The sequence below is a fragment of the Phyllostomus discolor genome, chromosome 2, assembly GCF_004126475.2.
Source record: "Phyllostomus discolor isolate MPI-MPIP mPhyDis1 chromosome 2, mPhyDis1.pri.v3, whole genome shotgun sequence".
In the NCBI taxonomy this organism is placed as follows: Eukaryota; Metazoa; Chordata; class Mammalia; order Chiroptera; family Phyllostomidae; genus Phyllostomus; species Phyllostomus discolor.
Window position 1 is genome coordinate 12,999,554 of NC_040904.2, and position 19,736 is coordinate 13,019,289.

At 46.0% G+C, this 19,736-nt stretch overlaps 1 protein-coding gene and 1 long non-coding RNA gene across 2 annotated transcripts; one reads left to right on the forward strand and one right to left on the reverse strand.

The window, feature by feature from the left end:
• Nucleotides 1-856: 856 nt before the first annotated feature.
• LOC118498780 lies at nucleotides 857-5,168 on the reverse strand. The gene is made up of 2 exons (XR_004901235.1): nucleotides 4,467-5,168; nucleotides 857-3,638 (listed from the first exon to the last, which is right to left on the reverse strand). It is a non-coding gene; the product is annotated as an uncharacterized LOC118498780 (long non-coding RNA).
• Nucleotides 5,169-5,691: 523 nt separating this feature from the next.
• Nucleotides 5,692-14,630, forward strand: ADAMTS1 (ADAM metallopeptidase with thrombospondin type 1 motif 1). The gene is made up of 9 exons (XM_028504895.2): nucleotides 5,692-6,877; nucleotides 8,434-8,780; nucleotides 9,335-9,467; nucleotides 9,854-10,021; nucleotides 10,434-10,720; nucleotides 10,939-11,125; nucleotides 11,215-11,390; nucleotides 12,327-12,502; nucleotides 12,875-14,630. The coding sequence occupies exons 1-9, from the start codon at nucleotides 6,211-6,213 to the stop codon at nucleotides 13,572-13,574; spliced, it is 2,841 nt and encodes a 946-aa protein (XP_028360696.1). The 5' UTR covers nucleotides 5,692-6,210; the 3' UTR covers nucleotides 13,575-14,630.
• Nucleotides 14,631-19,736: the final 5,106 nt, after the last annotated feature.

The following is a 19,736-nucleotide window of genomic DNA, read 5'->3' on the forward strand; positions in this document are numbered from 1 at the left end:
AGGCAGCTGTTAGGAAGCGCAATCTAGCACTTTGAAGATACTCAAATGTCAGTGATTCTGAGATACTCATTCTGATACCCTAGGCTAGCGAATTGCCAATGGATCTCAAAATTTCATAATTCAATCGCTGACTACCTGTAAGATACAGAGTCATGAATCCTTGGAAGAAGGAAGCTTAGAAATCATGAAATGTTGTTCTTTATCATTGGCAATAATTGCTTCCAAAATATCTAGATGATCAACTTCTAGCCTCTGCTCAAACAGCTGTATTGGTGTGTGTGGCGGGGGGAGGGAGGGACAACACACAGCTTCTATTTCAATCAGATAATTAATAAAATACAAAGATGAGTGGTAGGAAATCTTGAGTTTAAAATTTCTTATTCTGTAGTCTCATGCGCCCCCTGCTGACTGAAATGATCTGCTTTCATGTTAACAATTCCAGGATTTATTAAGCTAAGGAGACTGTTCATATTGATTCATTTTAAGTAATAAAAGTTCCCTAGAATATGATTTGAAATTCACTTGACATTTGGAAGTCACTTGCATTTGAGGCCCTCGAACATTTCTGCGAATTACTTGCTCTTAGCAGCAATTTAAAATGTTATCTTTTGTTGCCACCTGCTGGTAGAACATTTTCTCACTCTTCTTTTTCACTTGGTTCTTTTTTGTGTGTTGCTACGGAAAAAAAACCCTAAATGAAGAAAACGAGTTACCTTTGGCACTGACAGTCCTGTATTAAACTTTATCATTGATAGTGAAACATTAATGTACCTTAGGTAGACAGGAGGTAAACATCTGTTTGATGAATGAGGTTTTAATTTGATTTAGTGGATTGCAATGTCTATAATCTTTTTAGTTGAATAGCATAAAGCTCTTAAATGTGACAAATAATAATGATCCACAATATTATCCTATCAGAGGTATTTTTGTTTAGTTTTTTTTATTTAATTGATTTTTGGTTTAAGCTAACAGAGCTACACAATAAAAGTAGCTGGCTCAGGTATTTCATCAAGAGTGTAAATACACTTAAAGTGACAACGTTTAAAAGGTATTTTTTGATACCAAAAGGTGAGAGAAAATTTGATGAAATGTTATTAAATATGATTGAAAAGGTATAATCACCTTTGCCAATTCCCGACTGGAACCACGAAGAAAAACTGAGTTGCACAGGATTCATTGTAGACCGACGCCACCTTGTGGAAGCAAAAAGAGGTACTACAGGCTACGGACCTTTTAAGGTGGAATTGTTATTGCCAGAGAACTCTTCACAATTCAAAAGAAATGTAATCACTGGAAACAACAGCAATAGTAAATCTGACAACATACTTAACAGCTACATAATTAAAATTCCAAAAAGGTATTTGGTTAAAAATTATGAGTCAGAGTCATTTCTAGGCCCCCAATTTGGTTTTCGTTTGAAGCAAGTCCCCTTCGAGGCACAATTCCTGATCCGTGAAACAGGGCAAGTGCAGGGCACAGGTTACACCTGCCTCAGTTCTTGCAAACGTGTGAGTTTGGGGTCATAACAACTCATAGTCCAAATGCAATCTACACGTAGTTTTTCTGTTTTCAATGTTTGTTACATGTCTGAGCACATAAGCTGCTTAACATGTTTTGTATCTATTCTCTCATTTATGAGTAAATGAAATATTCAGTTGTTCGGTCTTACTTTAAACCATACGCTCCCAAAAGGACCACTGAATGGCTTTCCCATTTCTAACTGGTAAATCCCATGGCATGAAGATATGAATACATAGCATTACATGTTTATGTGCATTAATCAGTTGTGTAGGCAACAGTTTTACTAAAACATGCTAATAGCACATGCATGTTAATAGACTCCCTCATTTCAGGGCTACTCGTTGGATTTCATTTGGTGTGGACTTCTTAAGACTTAGGAATATTGTGCCTGTAATATATGAGTAAGCAAAACACATACAAACACATAAGGTATAGGTGAAAATCAATGCTTGTTTGTTCCTTGTACTTCAAAATACGTGAAACATTCTCATTTCTCTGTTAAGAGAGGACAAAAGTGCTTTGTAAAGGTCAAACTGTTCATTGTGAGAACACTACCATCCAATGCAGGGCGGGGCAAAAGTAGGTTTACGGTTGGGAGCATGTGAAACTCAGTTCATTATTATATCACTTTCCATTTGAACACATATAAACCTACTTTCGCCCCGCCCTGTATTTTAACTTTGGTTAGCTCTTCTCCACAGAGAATAAAAACTGCTTAAGGCCTACACAGTAGAACACACCAAAAATTATGTTTGTATAAGCACGCATGTATTCTAGAAAAAGAAAGCCAGAAATGTGGTGGGACTTAGGACAAGCTTTGTCCTTTTGGGTGTCTGTTTAAATCGAGGAGCAAACATTTTATGATGGGGAAAGTATGAACCATTACTAACAAGGACCCAACATTCCATGTCATTGTTACTAGTGCCATGGACACATTTTACTTCTCTTGGTCTTGTTTCCACAGTAAAACATTTTCTTCAATTCACAATTTTGCTAATAAAGGTGCATATGCTATATGTATATATGGATGTAACACCACAAATGCCCAAAGAGTGCTGGTGTCAAAAAACAAAAAAAAAAAAAGTTAAGTGGATTAAATGTTCTTCAGAGCATGGACAGAGTTTTTCAAGCTTAGCAATTGGCAGCTCCTGCATCCATGCCTCTGCAGAAGCGATTAAAAAGGAATCATTTCCCAGAACTACAGGTGCAGGGCAGACTGGAGTCATTATGCAAAAGAACAGAAATCTGGAGAGAAACCTGGTGAATAAAAAAGTCATGTTCCTGGCCATCCGTTTGCCTTTCATGCTCTGTGCTTTTTTTTCCCCCAGCTCCATTTGGATAGACAATGTGAAATAGGCAAAATTGTAATGGATTTGAAATAGAGCATTCAAAAGAAATCTATGCCTTGAATTGAGCAAACTTCCAACAGGAATGCACTGGGGGCGGAAATGAACTGCAGGCCATGCTTGCACTTATGTGTTCTAAAAGCCAAAGTTTATGTAGGGGAGGTAACTGTGGAATACATTACGTGAGTTTTTAGAAAATTACACATTTTCTTCCGGGTCTTCCAAATTCCCCTCTGTGTCCCAATTCTAGGGACTCGCATTTACCCTTAGTCCTCGGTTCAATCTCTCAGCCCCGGCCTGGACCACTGCAAGTTCCTGAAATCTCCATCTCAAAGACACTCTGAGGTCCCCAGGGCTGGTCACCTTAGATTGTTTTCAAAGCCTCCCTCTCAGCAGGAGGTTTGAAACGTTATTGATGACTCTGCCATCTTGCTTTCCTAATCACAGTCAGTATCTTGTAAGTATACAGTGACTTTTCCTCAAACGTTCTCCCAAGTATCTAACTTAATGAAACAAAATCATTTAAAAAAAATGGAATGTTAAAAAACAACCTTCTGTAATGGGGGGCAGAGGGTAATATAAAACATCTCTGGAAACTAAACCGACAAGTGGGATGTTTGGGACGTGGCACTCATGAAGCAGAGAGGAGCAAACTTCTACCTTCAAAGACGAGCAGAGTCAGGGTGGGCAAAGTGAACGTGAATGGGGGTCCTGATGAGTGTGTCTGAATGTACCCAAGTTGAAGGAGGAGCGGAATGGGGTGAGAGAGGGCTGGAAGAGACTGAAAGGAGATAGTCAGAAACGGTGTCAAAGTATCAGATGGTGAGAGACAGAAAGGGGGGGGGGAGGGAGGAAGGGAGGAAGGAAGGAAGAGAGAGGGAGGGAGGGAGGAAGGAAGGAAGAGGGAGGGAGGGAGGGAGGAAGGAAGGAAGGAAGGAAGGAAGGAAGGAAGGAAGGAGAAAGAGAGAAAGAGAAAGAAAGAAAGAAAGAAAGAAAGAAAGAAAGAAAGAAAGAAAGAAAGAAAGAGACAGAAAGAGGGGTAATTAAGATACTTCAAGCTGCTGTTAAGATATATGTAATTGCTGAGTTGATCGTTCAACATTTAACTCTGACAGTGACCTTCCTTTCTAGGAAATGCAATTTCCTAGAAAAAAAAGGGAATTCCATTTAAGAAAGCATACATTCCTAAATGTGTGTGGGGACCGGGGGTTGTTGCTAAACTCTTTCTCGAGGGAAGTGGTTTTGCTTCTCTGCGCCATTCCTTCCCACTTGAACTTTCCGAGGGAGTGGAAAACAAAACTCGGAGGATTGTTCCAGGAGGCAGTCTAGAGCTCCCAGAGAAAAAAGGAAAAAAGAGGAAGGTGGAAAGCATTCTGAAAGCACATTCGGAAGAGGGGCGCACGGGAGGACTGAAGGGGACGGACGCCTCCAGCTGGGACAGAATGACGGTGGAAGGATCCGCCGAGGGGTGAGGAAAGGGGGCCGAGCTGAAACTTGCTGGAAACGGAGGGGGCAGGGGCGGGGGCACCGGAGACCCGCGAAGGCCGGGAAGTGCAGTCCGTGCGTGCTAGGGACCCGGGATCCCGCGGCCATTCTCACCATTGTCCCCGCGGTTTTCCGCCTGTGGAAGCATTACGAAACATTTCCTTCCCCTGTGTCAACGAGCCCCTCCCTCCTTTTCGGTGGAAGCGCGGCTCAGGTTTTTCTTAGGAACCTAACGGTGGAAAGGCTCCGCTGTTCTCGCGCGTGCAGCACGGGTGCAGCCTTTTCCCCTCCGGATGGGAAGGAGGGAGGGGTCCGGGAAAAGTCCTAAGGTCTCCACTCAACACTTTCCAGCCCCGGCGAGCCCGCGGGCCCCTGGGTGGAAAAGCGGCGTTCCTGGACGTTTCTGCCAGCCCAGCCTCTGTCCTGCCGCTGCTCCGAGGTTGAGGAAGGCAGGCAGGCTTGCGCGGGAGCGGATCATTTCCCGAATAAAGAGAGAAAGCGCAATTCCCTCCCTAGGCTCTAGGGAACTGAACCGCGTTCCGGATCACCTCCTCCGGAAGTGTGGACCCGGGTCCCCACAAAGAAGACTAAGGTGGCAGAAGGGGGAGATGGTGTGGGAAGGGGTAGGGGTGAAGGTCAATGCCCACGCATTATAAAATCCAGAGCCTGGGAGGTGTCTCCCGGCCCTCTCACCAAACGTGCTTTCTAGGGGAGGCACTGGGCCAAAAAAACTCTCGCCGAGAAAAGTTGAGGCAAAGAGAAAGCACGCTGCAGCAATCCGGCCCCTGGCGGTCTAGGGAGCTGGAGAGGCGGGATGGGGTGTCTTTCTCCAGAAGGCCGGGGAGTAGGGGGCTTCGGGGATAGGGATGGTGAGAGAGGAAGGGGGCGCAGGGCAAGTTCCTTGGCAGAGATATCTTGGAGAAGGGACTCAACATCCCAACCCCACTGCCCCTTCTGGGAACTGCAGCCTAACGCGGGACATGCGCTCCCGCACTGGAGGGGCGGCTGAGAGGGACGGTGGTCCGGGAAACCGGCCCGGAGGGAAAGGCGCGGTGGAAGTGAGTACCTCTCCCCTTCAGCAGTCCCAGACGTACAAAGCGCGGGTCACAGCGCCCCTCCTGCGTCTTCCGGCCCCAGACTGACGCGCGCAGGGCTGGGAGCTAGCACGGAGGTCGCCCCCTCCCCCGCCCGGGGCTCACAGCGCACAGCGCGGTCTAGCACCGACTTCAGGGCGTGTCTTCTGGCTGGAAAGGCTGCCAAGAGGGAGGAGAAAGGGGGGGGGAGGGGAAATGTAGCCGCATTCGCAAGCTATAAAAGAGCAGTCCCGAGTGCCCGGTTCTTGCACTCGCCGGAAAGCCGCTCCGAGCCAGGGGCCGTCTCAAAGCCAGGTCGTGCAGTAGGGCAGAAAATACAGAGCCCTGCGCAAAGCGAGCAGCACCCTGGTCAAGGCGGAGGTTGAAGAGGAGATCCAGGCACTGATCTTCGCGTGGTCCGGTGCCCCCGCCCCGGGGGCGTCCCACGGTGCTCCTTGTCCCCGCAGCAGCCTCCCCGCCAGCGCCTGCTGCACGGTGCCTCTAACTCCACGCTTGGAAGAAAAACTACCCCTTTGCAGGCTGAACTGTAGCGCCTCCACCCAAGCGACTCCGGGAGCCCTGTCTGCGGCCGGCTCTGCGAGAAGTTTCACAGAATAATACTAACTGTTAACTTTAAGCATCCAGAGCGAGGCCGGGGAGGTTCTTCACTCCCAACCCAAACAATAGCCTCCTCGCTCGGTGCGTTTCGGCGCGCGGTGCCAACCGGGACTCGGGTGCAGCTAGCGGTCCCCGCGGGGTTCTGAAGGCGTACCGCAGGCAGCAACATGGGGAAGGCGGAGCTGGCACGGAGCTTTCACGGCTCGCAGCCTGCGTCCGTGCTGCTGCTGTTCGTGGCCACAGGGCTGCTGGTCCTGCCGGGCGTGCTCGGGCGCCTCGCGGAGGAGGACGAGGAGCTGGTGTTGCCGGTAGTGGAGCGCGACCCGGGACACAGGAACGTGCGCCTCCGCCTGGACGCCTTCGGCCGGCAACTGAGCCTGCAGCTGCAACAGGACCGCGACTTCCTGGCGCCCGGCTTCACGTTCCAGACCGTAGGGCGCAGACTGGGACCCGACGCTCCTAGTCCCGACCCCGACGGTGACCTGGCTCACTGCTTCTACTCCGGCACCGTAAACGGCGACCCCAGCTCAGCGGCGGCACTCAGCCTCTGCGAGGGCACGCGCGGCGCCTTCTATCTGCAGGGCGAGGAGTATTTCATCCAGCCAGCGCCCGCCGCCTCCGTGCGCCTCACCCCCGCCGCCGCCGGGGAGGAGTCGCCGACGCGGCCCCAGTTCCATCTCCTGCGGCGGAGACGGCGAGGCGACGGGGGCACCAAGTGCGGGGTTATGGACGACGAGACTCAGCTCGCGAAGGGCGCTGCGCCGAAGGGAGAGGATGCCGGCGCAGAGTGGCGGCGGAAGGACCCTGCCCCTGAGCGCGCGGGGCAGCCGACAGGTATCTGTCCCAGGAGAATTCCTCTCATTTGTCTCTCTCCATTCATCCTTCCTGTCCCCACCTTTCTCTGTGCAACGAAATTTAAAATTAGACTCCTGTTTGCAAACAGGACCGGGTTTGAGGTCCCGCTGGAACTCTTTTAACTACTTTTCCCTGAATAATGAATAATCAAGACAGAACACAGAAATCAATGATTTTCTGCTGACTAAGGCCAAGCGTTTAGACCGGGAAGGGAGAGCTGGTTGGTAATCCAACTCGTTCCACCTTAGTCGAGTGAGAGCGTGTGCAACTTCTTCCCGTCCTGCTAACTTCGTTTTTCGATGGTGCATGTGTGTTCTTTGGTCGAACTGCACCTTTGACTACTTTGTAACCGCTGCCTGAGCCCGTACCCTGCACGCAGGGGAGGGTGGGGATGGAAGGCGGAAGAGCTATGGTGACCTCGGAATGTGCAGCCTCCCAGATTGCAGGGCTGTGCTCTGAGCTCTGTCCTGCTGGTCTCTGTCCCCTTCCCCATTTAAGAAGCTGACTCTGACCGACGGGAGGCGGCGGAGCCCTTTTGCAGAACCTGCTTGGGAGGTCTTTGCTCAGCTTACCCCGCCTCTCTGCGCCTCCCACCCGGCCTCCCAGCTTGCGCTCCCTCTCGCGGCCACAATTCTGCTCTCAGGCACTGTCGAATGTTAGTCACCATGGATGCTGCTGCGGCTTCCCCGACTCTCTCTGTTGTGTGCTCATGATCTCACCCTGGTGCCTTGATTCTTCTTTAACTTGCTCACCTATCTTATTTTAGAATTCTCCACTTTCTGCTGTGCATCTGCTCCTTGAAACAGTTGTGTGGATGTGGTTACAGCCTCGTAGTCCCTGGGGTTGGAGTCTCAGGAGTCAAGGGCTCCATTCCTAGATAATCACCTGTGGCCCAAGGCAGCAATTTAATTTCCCTGGGGCGGCGGGAGCGGGGCAATCGGATGCTGGGCAGAGTGGGTGGTCTTTTGTGCCTGGATTTGGCAGGAGCAGCGCACCCCAGGGACCCCTGGAATGAGATTGCAGAGCAGTGCAGGCTGAGATTCCTTGAGGCCAGGCCCCTTGGCAGAGGCCCCAGCCCTGCCCTGGGCTTTCCACGTGGAGCCGGATGACCTCATTCAGGATCTGAGTCCTGGCCTGTGAAAGAGTGACTCAGGGCCTCTGCCTGCTGCCCCTGCTCCAAGTGTTCACTACAGTGGGGCAGGACGTGGTGCTCGCTGCCTCGTTCTGAGGGCAGGGTTTCAAAGAGGACAAAAGACATCCTGCTCACAAAAAAAATTAATACTTTTTTAAAAAGAACACAGAAAAGCCTGATCCCTCAGAGGAGCATATGGCCTTTTTTTTTTCAAAGTAAAGGAGAAGCCTTTAAAAATAACATTTTCAGTGAAAGGAGATGCAAATATTTTTGTTATTGTTGTCCCGGGTGTATTTTTGTTTTATTTGCTTTGACTGGTTCAGCTTTCCTTATATACTCTGTGACGGTAACTGTTCTTGGCTAGTTACCTCCTGAGCAAACTATGTTTCTCGTTTCCTTACAGGAAAGGGAAGCATAAGAAAGAAGCGATTCGTGTCCAGCCCCCGTTACGTGGAAACCATGCTCGTGGCCGACCAGTCGATGGCAGAGTTCCATGGCAGCGGCCTGAAGAACTACCTCCTCACCTTGTTTTCGGTGGCAGCCAGGCTGTACAAACACCCCAGCATTCGGAATTCGGTTAGCCTGGTGGTAGTGAAGGTCCTGGTCATCCACGAGGAACAGAAGGGGCCAGAAGTGACTTCCAACGCTGCCCTCACTCTGCGCAACTTCTGCAACTGGCAGAAGCAGCACAACCCACCCAGCGACCGCGATGCGGAGCACTACGACACGGCGATTCTTTTCACCAGACAGGTGAGAGGAAGACCATACCGGTTAAGATAGGGGCCTCTTGGGAGCCTGCTTTGCAACAAGTGTCTGTGAAAAGGCATTTATTTCATCATCTTTCGGCATTTGCATTTCTTCAACTGCCTAGCATGGTCAATCTCCTTATTTCTTCTATAACTTTAATATCTCCAGTTTCATAGTCCTGTTTGAATAGCATTAGGAAAAATCTTTATTTTATTTATTTATTTTTAGAGAGGGAAGGGAAGGAGATAGAGAGAGAGAAACATCAATGTGCGGTTGCTGGGGGTTATGGCCTGCAACCCAGGCATGTACCCTGGCTGGGAATCGAACCTGCGACACTTTGGTTCCCAGCCCGCGCTCAGTCCACTGGGCTATGCCAGCCAGGGCAGGAAAAATCTTGATCAAGGTCACCCAGAGTGCTTTTCAGAGGACAGCTCAACACATGTGTGATGATGAGGACAGCTCCATGTATCAACACGTGTGATGATGATACAGCCCTGAGAGATCCCCAACTTTGCGCTGCATCCCTACTAATGAGGATGCACCTTTGCTTCTCACAGGACCTGTGTGGGACCCAGACGTGCGACACTCTCGGCATGGCGGATGTCGGAACCATCTGTGATCCCAGCAGAAGCTGCTCTGTCATAGAAGATGATGGTTTGCAAGCGGCCTTCACCACAGCCCATGAACTAGGTAAGTCTGTTTCAGAGTAAGAGTTAAGCCCAATCTGTGAATTCAAAATGATAAACATTATATTAATTAGAAAGAGATAGTATGCAGGTCACATGGTCATTTTAGGTGTCAGGGCCCCTTAGAATCCACAGAGAATGTGTTCCAACCATTCCTACACATCATCATCTTCATTGGAGTCCAGAACAAGATAGTTGGAGCTCCAGACACTTGGAGGGGGGATGCGTTTGTTTAAACTCTGTGAAAAGTAGATATCAACTCCAAAACAGATGGTCTCCAAAGTGCATTTTTTTTCTCTCTAGAAATACCACTTTGAGACAGATCCTAGTTAGGAATAAAATGCTGCATGGTGACCTGCAGGTTAACGTGGGTTTCGGGTTGTTTCTCAGGCCACGTGTTCAACATGCCACACGACGACGCCAAGCAGTGCGCCAGCCTCAACAGCGCCAGCCGGGACTCTCACATGATGGCGTCCATGCTCTCCAACCTGGACCACAGCCAGCCCTGGTCCCCCTGCAGCGCCTACACCATCACCTCGTTTCTGGACAACGGCCACGGTGAGGCCCTCCCCCTCCTCTCTCGGCAGCAGCCAACCTTCCGTCGGTGGCGTTCCAACTCAGCGAACTCATTTTTCTCTCCTGTTCTTTATGGTTTCCCTCCTCCACAATTACTTTCGCTGCCAAGAATATACATTTTTAGGTCTTAATTCCAGTAAAAGAGAGTGCTTCTGGCCAAGTGGCTCCCAATGTACATTCATTTGAATTTTTAGCAGAACAATCATTTCCTGTCATTGTTAATGGAGAAATACCCCATGGAGGATAATATCTTAATTTCCATCTCTCTGGCACCTTTCCCCAAAGTTCGGCAGCTTTCCAATCGCTTTGCTATGAATTATCCCCTGTGATAAATATTTTCCCCTGCACGCTTTCATCTGCTGTTTACTCATAGTGGTTGGCATTTTTCTTGCAGGGGAATGTCTGATGGACAAGCCCCAGGCCCCCATACAGCTGCCCTCAGATCTCCCGGGGACCTTGTACGATGCCAACCGGCAGTGCCAGTTCACCTTCGGGGAGGAGTCCAAACACTGCGCCGATGCGGCGAGCACGTGCTCCACGCTCTGGTGCACCGGCACCTCTGGCGGGCTGCCCGTGTGCCAAACCAAACACTTCCCTTGGGCGGACGGCACCAGCTGCGGAGAAGGGAAGTGGTGTGTCAACGGCAAGTGTGTGAACAAGACCGACAAGAAGCACTTTGATGTGAGTCTTCCACTCGTGCACACACGCGTTTAGAATTTAGAATTGAGCACAGGGATGCCCAAACATCTGATAACTCCTTAAATACCCGCCCCTGTTCTCAGGTGGCGCACAGAATAGATTATTTTTGTCATTGATTCTTTGTTTCATGTTTTCTCTTTCATTCCCTAAGAAGGTTGCGGTAGAGGATTCTAACACTGATGACTTGTGTCTCCGGGTAGACTCCTGTGCACGGAAGCTGGGGGCCGTGGAGAGCCTGGGGAGAGTGTTCCAGAACCTGCGGTGGGGGCGTTCAGTACACGATGCGGGAGTGCGACAACCCGGTCCCCAAGAACGGAGGGAAGTACTGCGAAGGCAAGCGCGTGCGCTACAGGTCGTGTAACATCGAGGACTGTCCAGACAATAATGGTGAGTGGAAGTGGGTGGACGAGGTGTGTCCGCTAAGAGGCAGTGGAGGGGTGGAAACTGATGACGTCGTCCTATCGTTCTCTTTCCAGGAAAAACCTTTAGAGAGGAGCAGTGTGAGGCGCACAACGAGTTCTCCAAAGCTTCCTTTGGGAGCGGGCCCGCGGTGGAGTGGACACCCAAGTATGCTGGAGTCTCCCCGAAGGACCGGTGCAAGCTCATCTGTCAGGCCAAAGGCATTGGCTACTTCTTCGTGCTGCAGCCCAAGGTAGTAACTCTTCCACTTGCTTTTTGGCTAAGACTGAAGGCCGTAGCTTGCTGCCTTTTCATGCAACCTATGAGGCACTTTCTTTAGTTTGTATATTAACACGTTCAGGTTCGAATTAGAATTCATTTTCTTCTGGATACCTCAGCAACTGCCAGATTTAAGTGGGGTGTTGGTTTCAGTTATGGATGAAGCTTGAATCTAGCCCTTACAGTTCTTGCAGTTGCTTATTATTAGTCTTACAAACAAGAGCCCTTTACTGCTGGTTATATAAATCATGTATTAACATGGCAACCAACCCGTGGTTTGGATAGTCTAGGCACGGTCCAAAGTACGTGTTACTGGGTGACTAGTACTAGCATGTGCAAACAGACTTCTTCAAATGGAAGTCTGAGTCTTGATACCTTTTGGGTTTAAGGACCTATATTGAACTAGAAGCATCCTTGTGTTGTTTAGCTGAGGGGTTAAACTTTGTTAAGATAGAAAGTGGCACTGAATTTGGTTGAGGCCGCCATGGGTTGTCATCACTGTAGCCTATAAAAATATTCCCCAGTTGCCCATTTAATATTTAGCGAGTGATTTATTCAGCACTTAACTATTGCCAGATATTATTCTGGGCACTGAGGAGACAGCAGTAAAAAAAATTTTTTTTAAATGACAAAAAGTTCTGCTCTCTTGACCTTAGCTAGAAGTGAGACCGGTCAATGAACAAATAATCAAAGAGTTTGTGAAGTTTTTCACATGTTTACGTGTACCGTGAGAAAGGAAGACAGGGAAGGGTAGCGTAAGACGTGTGTAGAGCATTGTTTGATTACAACGCTCAGGAAGTCAGAGGTGGGATGTGAGCGAGGGAAATCTTCAGAGCCACAGCTCCCCGTCTTCCCTTGTTGACGTGTGACGTCAGCGCGTGACACCAGGTCCACCTTCTTCCTCTCTCAGGTGGTCGACGGGACTCCGTGCAGCCCAGATTCCACCTCTGTCTGCGTGCAAGGGCAGTGTGTAAAAGCTGGTTGTGATCGCATCATAGACTCCAAAAAGAAATTTGATAAGTGTGGCATTTGTGGAGGAAATGGATCTACATGCAAGAAGATAACAGGATCGGTCACTAGCTCCAAGTAAGTTTTAAAATGCCATACCCCCAAATGTTGTATCATTTAGATGTGACTTTTCTTTAAAAATGTTATTTATTTACTTTTAGAAAGAGGGGAAGGGAGGGAGAAAGAGAGGGAAAGAAACGTCAATGTGTGGCTGCCTCTCACGCACCTCCAACTGGGGGCCTGGCCTGCAACCCAGGCATGTGCCCCAACTGGGAATTGAACAGGCGGCCTTTTGGTTCACAGGCCAGTGCTTAATCCACTGAGACACATCAGCCAGGGAGGGCACAGATGGAACTTTTTACAGATCTGGTGAAAATCATGTTCTAAATGGCTAAATGGCCATGTAATAATTAGCCAGTGAACGAGCAATCTTGTTTCTCTTGCCTGCAGACCTGGATATCATGATATCGTCACAATTCCAACTGGAGCCACCAACATTGAGGTGAAACAGCGGAACCAGAGGGGGTCCAGAAATACCGGAAGCTTTCTTGCCATCAAAGCCGCCGACGGCACATACATCCTGAATGGGGACTTCACTCTGTCCACTCTGGAGCAAGACATCACGTACAAAGGCAGCGCCCTGAGATACAGCGGCTCCTCCGCCTCGCTGGAGAGAATCCGCAGCTTCAGCCCTCTCACCGAGCCCCTAACCATCCAGGTCCTGACCGTGGGCCATGCCCTGCGGCCCAAAATCAAATACACCTATTTCGTGAAGAAGAAGAAGGAGCCTTTCAATGCCATCCCCACGTTCTCAGAATGGGTCATTGAAGAGTGGGGCGAATGTTCCAAGTCCTGCGGACTGGGCTGGCAGAGAAGACTGGTAGAGTGCCGAGACCTCAACGGGCAGCCCGCTTCCGAGTGTGCCAAGGAGGTGAAGCCAGCTAGCACCCGGCCTTGCGCGGACCTGCCCTGCCCCCACTGGCAGCTGGGGGGTTGGTCACCCTGTTCCAAGACTTGCGGGAAGGGTTACAAAAAGAGAACCTTGCAGTGTCTGTCTCACGATGGGGGAGTGTTGGCTCATGAGAGCTGCGATCCTTTAAAGAAGCCTAAACACTACATAGACTTTTGCACGTTGGCAGAATGCAGTTAAGCAGGGCGGGCACTGGAGGAGAGATGAGGAGAGGAAGGACTGAGGCACTGAAATCGAGAAGGCTGGAGGGATCCAGGGTACGTTGCTGGAGATGTGACGATCGATCCCTGTTCCCTGGTACCGGTTCAATACTTTGTACCCTGGGGGTTGGGAAATGCAAAGCAGAAAACAGGTGAGACTCTTAATCAAAGGCGTGGCTTACTTTACCTCACTAACAATGGAGGGAGAAAGGGGTGCAAAGAGGAGCTTTGACCAGCACTAACGGTTGCAGTGATTCTGAGAATGTTTATGTTATCTTTTCCACCGAGAGTTAAGAATTCAGGAATGTCCACTCTGGAGAAAAATTCGTAGCAATGTCAAATGACTCCGTCAAGACCCTTTGGCACCGTGCTCACATCTTTGTGAATTGGTTTTGACAAAGAAATGTGCGTTCCATGTGTTTGTATGCTTGACATCTCCGCGGGGAAAAAAAGCGGCAGTGTATCAGGTGCTGGTAAAAACCAGAGAAGGCACCCGGAGCTCGGTACCTCCTACCTTTCTTTCCTCCTTGTATAAGCCTACGTTAGGGATGTGGGTGTGAAAAAACAATTTGTGTCTCAAGAAAGGCAGCAAGATCACACAAAGAGGCCTGGAATGCCAGAACAAGAGTGGGGTGAGCAAAACCGGGTCCCCGGTGTTTGGGGACAGGGGGACCGTTTGTCTCGTGGCGGGAAGGCTACTGAGGGGTAGCAGGTCCATCCCCAGCAGCTGGTCCAACAGTCATATCCTGGTGAATGTCTGTCCAGCTCTTCTACTATGAAAGAGAATGACTTTTGCCGTGTGTATATAGTAAAACATGTTACTATAAATTCTATGTACTTTATAAGTATTGGTTTGTGAGTTCCTTCTAAGAAGGACTATAGTATGTAATAAATGCCTATTATAACATATTTATTTTTATACATTTCTTTTTAATGCTAAAACTCTTAAGTTATATCGTGATTGTAAAAAGGCATATAAAAATATATTATTTATACAATATATGTTACTAGAAATAATAAAATAACAATTTTCGAATATGTGTGCATATTTTTTTAAGTGGGAATTTGTTTCCAGGAAGGAAATCTGAGACACAAGAACTGAATTTGAAGAATGAGCATTTTCTTAAATTCTTTGGAAAAAAAAGATTTCATTCTAAGGAAAGGTATTTTCTGTATCCTGGATTATGTGATTGTTTCCAAGAAAGAAAGCTACAGCATCTTTGGCGATGGATAGGTTTGTTATTAATGTGTAATATACACACATGGTTGGCAGGCTTTTTCTGTAAAGAGCCAGATACCAAGTGTTCCTAGCCTTGTGGCCCCTACCATCTCTGTCACAACTACTCAGATGTGCTATTTTAGCATGAAGACAGCCCATAGGCAATGCATTCATGAATGGGCATGGCGGTGTTCTAATAAAACTTTATTTACAAAAACAGGCAGTGGGCCAAATCTGTTCTTTTGGTGTAGTTTGCTGACCTCTGATGAATACCATAAATGAGATGAAAAAGGGTGGGATTCTGGAAGTACTTGGAATTTGTACATCTTTCTCAACTTTATCACGTAGCTAAAATTTTATGGAAGTATTTAAGCGACTGAACAGGAAACACTGCCTTAAATTACATTTGGAACGCACATGCGTGGTGAGCCGAGCCCGCTGAATGCGCCGCTTTCTCGGCAGGCTCCCTGAGGTGTATCCAGGAGACTGGAGCACCAGTCTAGGCAGCCTTTTGTGAATTGCTGTATTTTAAATATTAAGTGGTCCATCAAAGGTTTTTAAAGTACAGACTGCTTCCAAAGTACCTACCTTCCGGGGAATAGGTGATTTACTAGAAGTCTTGGATTATGTGGTTAACCACAGACATTTCCAACTTCATACTTCCATCCTTTCCTTCACCCTCCTTGGAATAGTTTCCTCAAATAGTTTTCTATAACACGCTCATTTCAGATTCAGGTGGTTATTATTTACCCTTCCAACTGATTCACAGTGTTCTTTTCCTAGAAAAGAAATATACGATTCCCAGGAGCCCCCTATGTAGGTCAAAGAAAGGGGTGGGGGAGACTCAGTCTCTGGTCAAGTTTTTTACTGCTTACCGGGCCACCGGACTGAAAAGTAAGGTCACGTCTTCACACTGGGCACTGGTTTGGTCCCATAGAGCTCAGCTTAGCATTGGACTTGGCCATGCAATTCAGTGGCCTGACGTGCTCTCTGCACCAATAATCTCTGCCACAATGACTTACTCGTTTACATTACGATCGGTGACATGAAGGGTGTCCTCACCCTCAGTTACTATACAAGCTGTTTGGAAAAATGAGATAAATATACCTAAAATGATAACCCATAACATAAAGAAGTCATTTTCAGATCTTGCCTAATTAATTGATGAGTTTGTTTCTTTTAAAAGAGGCTGACATTGATTTGACATGGTGAGCAAAGAGACTGAATCAGAACGCAGATAAAAGCAGTCAAAAGATTCCCACTGTTCTCTGTCATCTCAGTGCCAAACAGCTTTCTAACATGCCACATTCTTTCTTCACCCCTCTGCTGACGACATTTTCATTTTGCCAATAAACTGAGCAGTTTAAAACACTCACTTTTGACAGCAAAGAGATTTAAAACATTTCCAGTTCTGTGAGCTGGATCAGGCACCCGCTTAAAAGAAGGAAACATTTTGTGCTCGCTCATGGTATATGCATAAATGATGAGTCAGCACGATATGGAGTTTTAATTAAAATACTTAATTTGCAAAACGCTCCATAGGCACTTTCTCTAGCATTTCAATCACCACCACCACATAAGCACAATTTTTGAATTAGAGTTTTCACACAAAAATTGGCAAAAATTCTTCACGATGTCTTTTCCCTTGTTTCATCTGTCTTTTAGAAGTGGCTACCAGAGGTTTTAGGTGACTTAGGAATAATGAACAATGGCCACCACTTGCTAATCTCCTTGATTCCCCAAATGAAAGAAAAACCACAACTATTAATACAGAGTTTGGGGATGCCAGATCCATCAGGAAAGAAGACTGACCACAGGTACCGGGATAAAGTGTCGTATGCCCTGCTGCACACAGACTTCCGTGACATGAATGAGCTCATCTGACATTGGCAGAAAAAGAAACAGTAAAACATGAAAGATGCGTTGGTTATCCACAAGTTTCCCAGCCAATAAGTGTTTTGTACCTTTTTCTCACAGCAGTGGGACACAACAAACTGCCATGAACTTGGCAGTCGTCAAGGAACACGACTCAGAATGCCCACTCACCCCCTTGTGTCTAGTTGGTCTCAGTCACGGAAGTTCCTAATAGAGTCTTTGTCCAATTTGCTCTTGTCTTCGTAATTCAAAAGCCTGAAGTTTTCCTTACACATTTCTTCTATTAATTACACTGCCTTTATTTAAAGGTAAATTTCTATAATTATTATTTTTTTAAATCATCTTTTTTAAAAGATATTATTTATTTATTTTTAGAGAGGGAAGGGAGGGAGAAAGAGAGAGAGAGAGAGAAACATCAATGTGCGGTTGCTGGGGGCTGTGGCCTGCAACCCAGGCATGTGCCCTGACTGGGAATCAAACCTGTGACACTTTGGTTTGCAGCCCGCGCTCAATCCACTGAGCTACTCCAGCCAGGGTAAATTTCTATAATTATTATACAATTATTTATTTAGAATTTAGCATTTTTGTTGACTACGATGGTTTCTTTTTCCTTAGGATTGCTATTGCTTCATGTTCTCCTGCTTTTAAGAGAAGGTACAAAGCATTTACTTGTGGGAAAGAGGTGGAATGGAATTTTATGGGGAACAGTCCAGGAAGGCTTCCTCAATGATGAGGCCTTGGGGAGGGAATGAGAGGGATGCAAGGGGACAGCTTTCCAAGGGACAGGATTGTAATAGAAAGGTGGCCAGCACAGGTGTGTGCGAGTGAACTCGGGGTCTTGAAGGGACAGCAAGTGGCCAGTGTGCCTGAAGCTATGAGGAAAGGTGGGCACTGGAAGGCAGGGTGCTTGTTCCACAAGAGGAGGACGTATGATTGGTTTTTTTCCCCAAGTGGGATGAAGAGCCAAGGAGGGAGCGGAACAGAGGAGAAGGATTGTAATACCCGAGCAATCTCACCTGGAACGGGGCCAGACCGGAGATTGTGGCGATCAGTGCAGGGCGTGGGACTGATGGGCCCAACTAGGGTGAGGGCCACGGAAGTCATCAAAAGAGGTCGAACTCTTCAGGCCAGCACTCTGAGATTTGCAGGTGAACATTCTAGTTAAAAACCAATAGAGATGAGAAGTACACATTTTTTACTAACCATTGAAACTGGTCAAACCTATATCTATTGTAATTTTATGGTGCATTTAACATAAGTAATTATGGTACTTATTAATTACTTATGTAATTATTATTAATTACTCATATAACATAAGTAATTATGTTCAAAATATGATATCAAAAATAACTTGAAATATAAAACTAGTAGCTCAAAGAGAATATATTTGGAAATATTTTAATAATAATAATTCAAGTCTAAAACCATAAGTCATATTGAAAAATCGTAATAGCAGGATAAACATCTCCTATATTTGAAGTTATCAAAGGATATCGCTTTTTTTTTGAATTTAGTAATTAGGTAATATAAATGAATGATAGTTCTTAAAAACAAGTATCCAAATGTGTTTCTTTATTTGAAGAATGGAGAGAAAATATATGCAATACACAACCCATAGAGAAAACGATACAAAGCAAAAAGTATGGTGACAGTATAATCACAACCGCATTATCAAACAATACATTGCTTAAACTTTCCTACTCAGACAAATATCTTCAAGATGTGTTTAAAAATAAAATCCAAAACATGATAAATGAAAAGAAACTAAATCAAAATGACCTTTCTTCAAAGAAGTTCAAATGTTTATCAAACAGTAGAAATACGGAGGAATAAAATGTCAGCCAAAATTATACCAAAGATGGAAAAGCACTATGCAAAATAGAGAATAACATTTCTTATGAATTAAGGGTATAATCTACAATGTTACCAAAATAATAGAATGTCTATGTACCCATTTCAAATTGTTAAAGATACAAAGGATAGTTAATAGGTAGGGACTATTCTATTTGTCTTCGAAAACTCTAGGTAAAAGCAAGCTAAATGTGTAGCAAAAAAATGCAAAACTGTACAAAGACAAAAGACAACTTGACTAAGGCAAGAGGCATATGTATTTTTTTAGTCTAAGTCATAAACCTTTTTATTGTATCCTAAAATAATGAGTAGATATAATGAAATTCCAATCATTAGCCATTCATAATTTTTGGAATCTGATAGCATGATTCTAAAGTTCATCTGAGGAAACCAATTTGGTGAAGATAAGAGAAACACAACTAAACACACAGTATAATGTAAGATATTTGTTTGATCTGATTTGAAAATGCATCATAAAATTACAATTAGGAGAGAAGTGGTAATTTGACAAGCTATATCTCTCATGGGTGAGAGATATAACTCAGAAATAAATGTTAATAACCATAACCATAGTATATGATGATGTTAGTAACACAAATCTGTGAGCTAAAAAAGATCATTCCAAACATAGCCTTAAATTTTAAAAAAATAGAAATTTGTTTGGAAAAAATTAGAGCCTTTCTCAGACCATTCAACTTAAATTCCAGATATACAAAAAGTTAAAACATTTAAATACAAACTGTAAGCAAATATTAGCAAATATTAGCAAATATTAGCAAATGTAGAGAAATCATTGTCTTGTTGCTGCCTGAGGAAGGAGATCTGAATATAAAAACAATGAAATATTACACAGCAAAAAAACACACAAAAATGGATTGATTTGATTGGCTAAAATCTTTAATCTTCTGTGTTTCAGAAGAATCCTTTTAAAAATATTTTAAAAAACAATTTTCAATAAACACAAAAGGCAGCCCAACATGCCTCTATCTGGCTATCTGTTTCACCCCAGGATTCCAAACGGCCACCCAATGAATCAGTAGTCACCCATAAGATCTCATGCCACATGCCACTTTTCCCAGGAAAGCCTTCTTGAACCCCCAGCTACATTACACTCTCAAAGCACTCCTCACTTTCTCTTCTTGTTGCTTTCCCAGAAATTGTACTTCTACTTCTGGGCCTGTTTTGTTCACTATTATT

Excerpts from the sequence above, each read along its gene's own strand:
- ADAMTS1 (XM_028504895.2), top strand. The coding sequence starts at position 6,211 with ATGGGGAAGGCGGAGCTGGCACGGAGCTTTCACGGCTCGCAGCCTGCG. Across the intron at positions 8,781-9,334 it reads CGATTCTTTTCACCAGACAG|GACCTGTGTGGGACCCAGAC; the intron begins GTGAGAGGAAGA and ends TGCTTCTCACAG. Across the intron at positions 11,126-11,214 it reads GGACTGTCCAGACAATAATG|GAAAAACCTTTAGAGAGGAG; the intron begins GTGAGTGGAAGT and ends TTCTCTTTCCAG.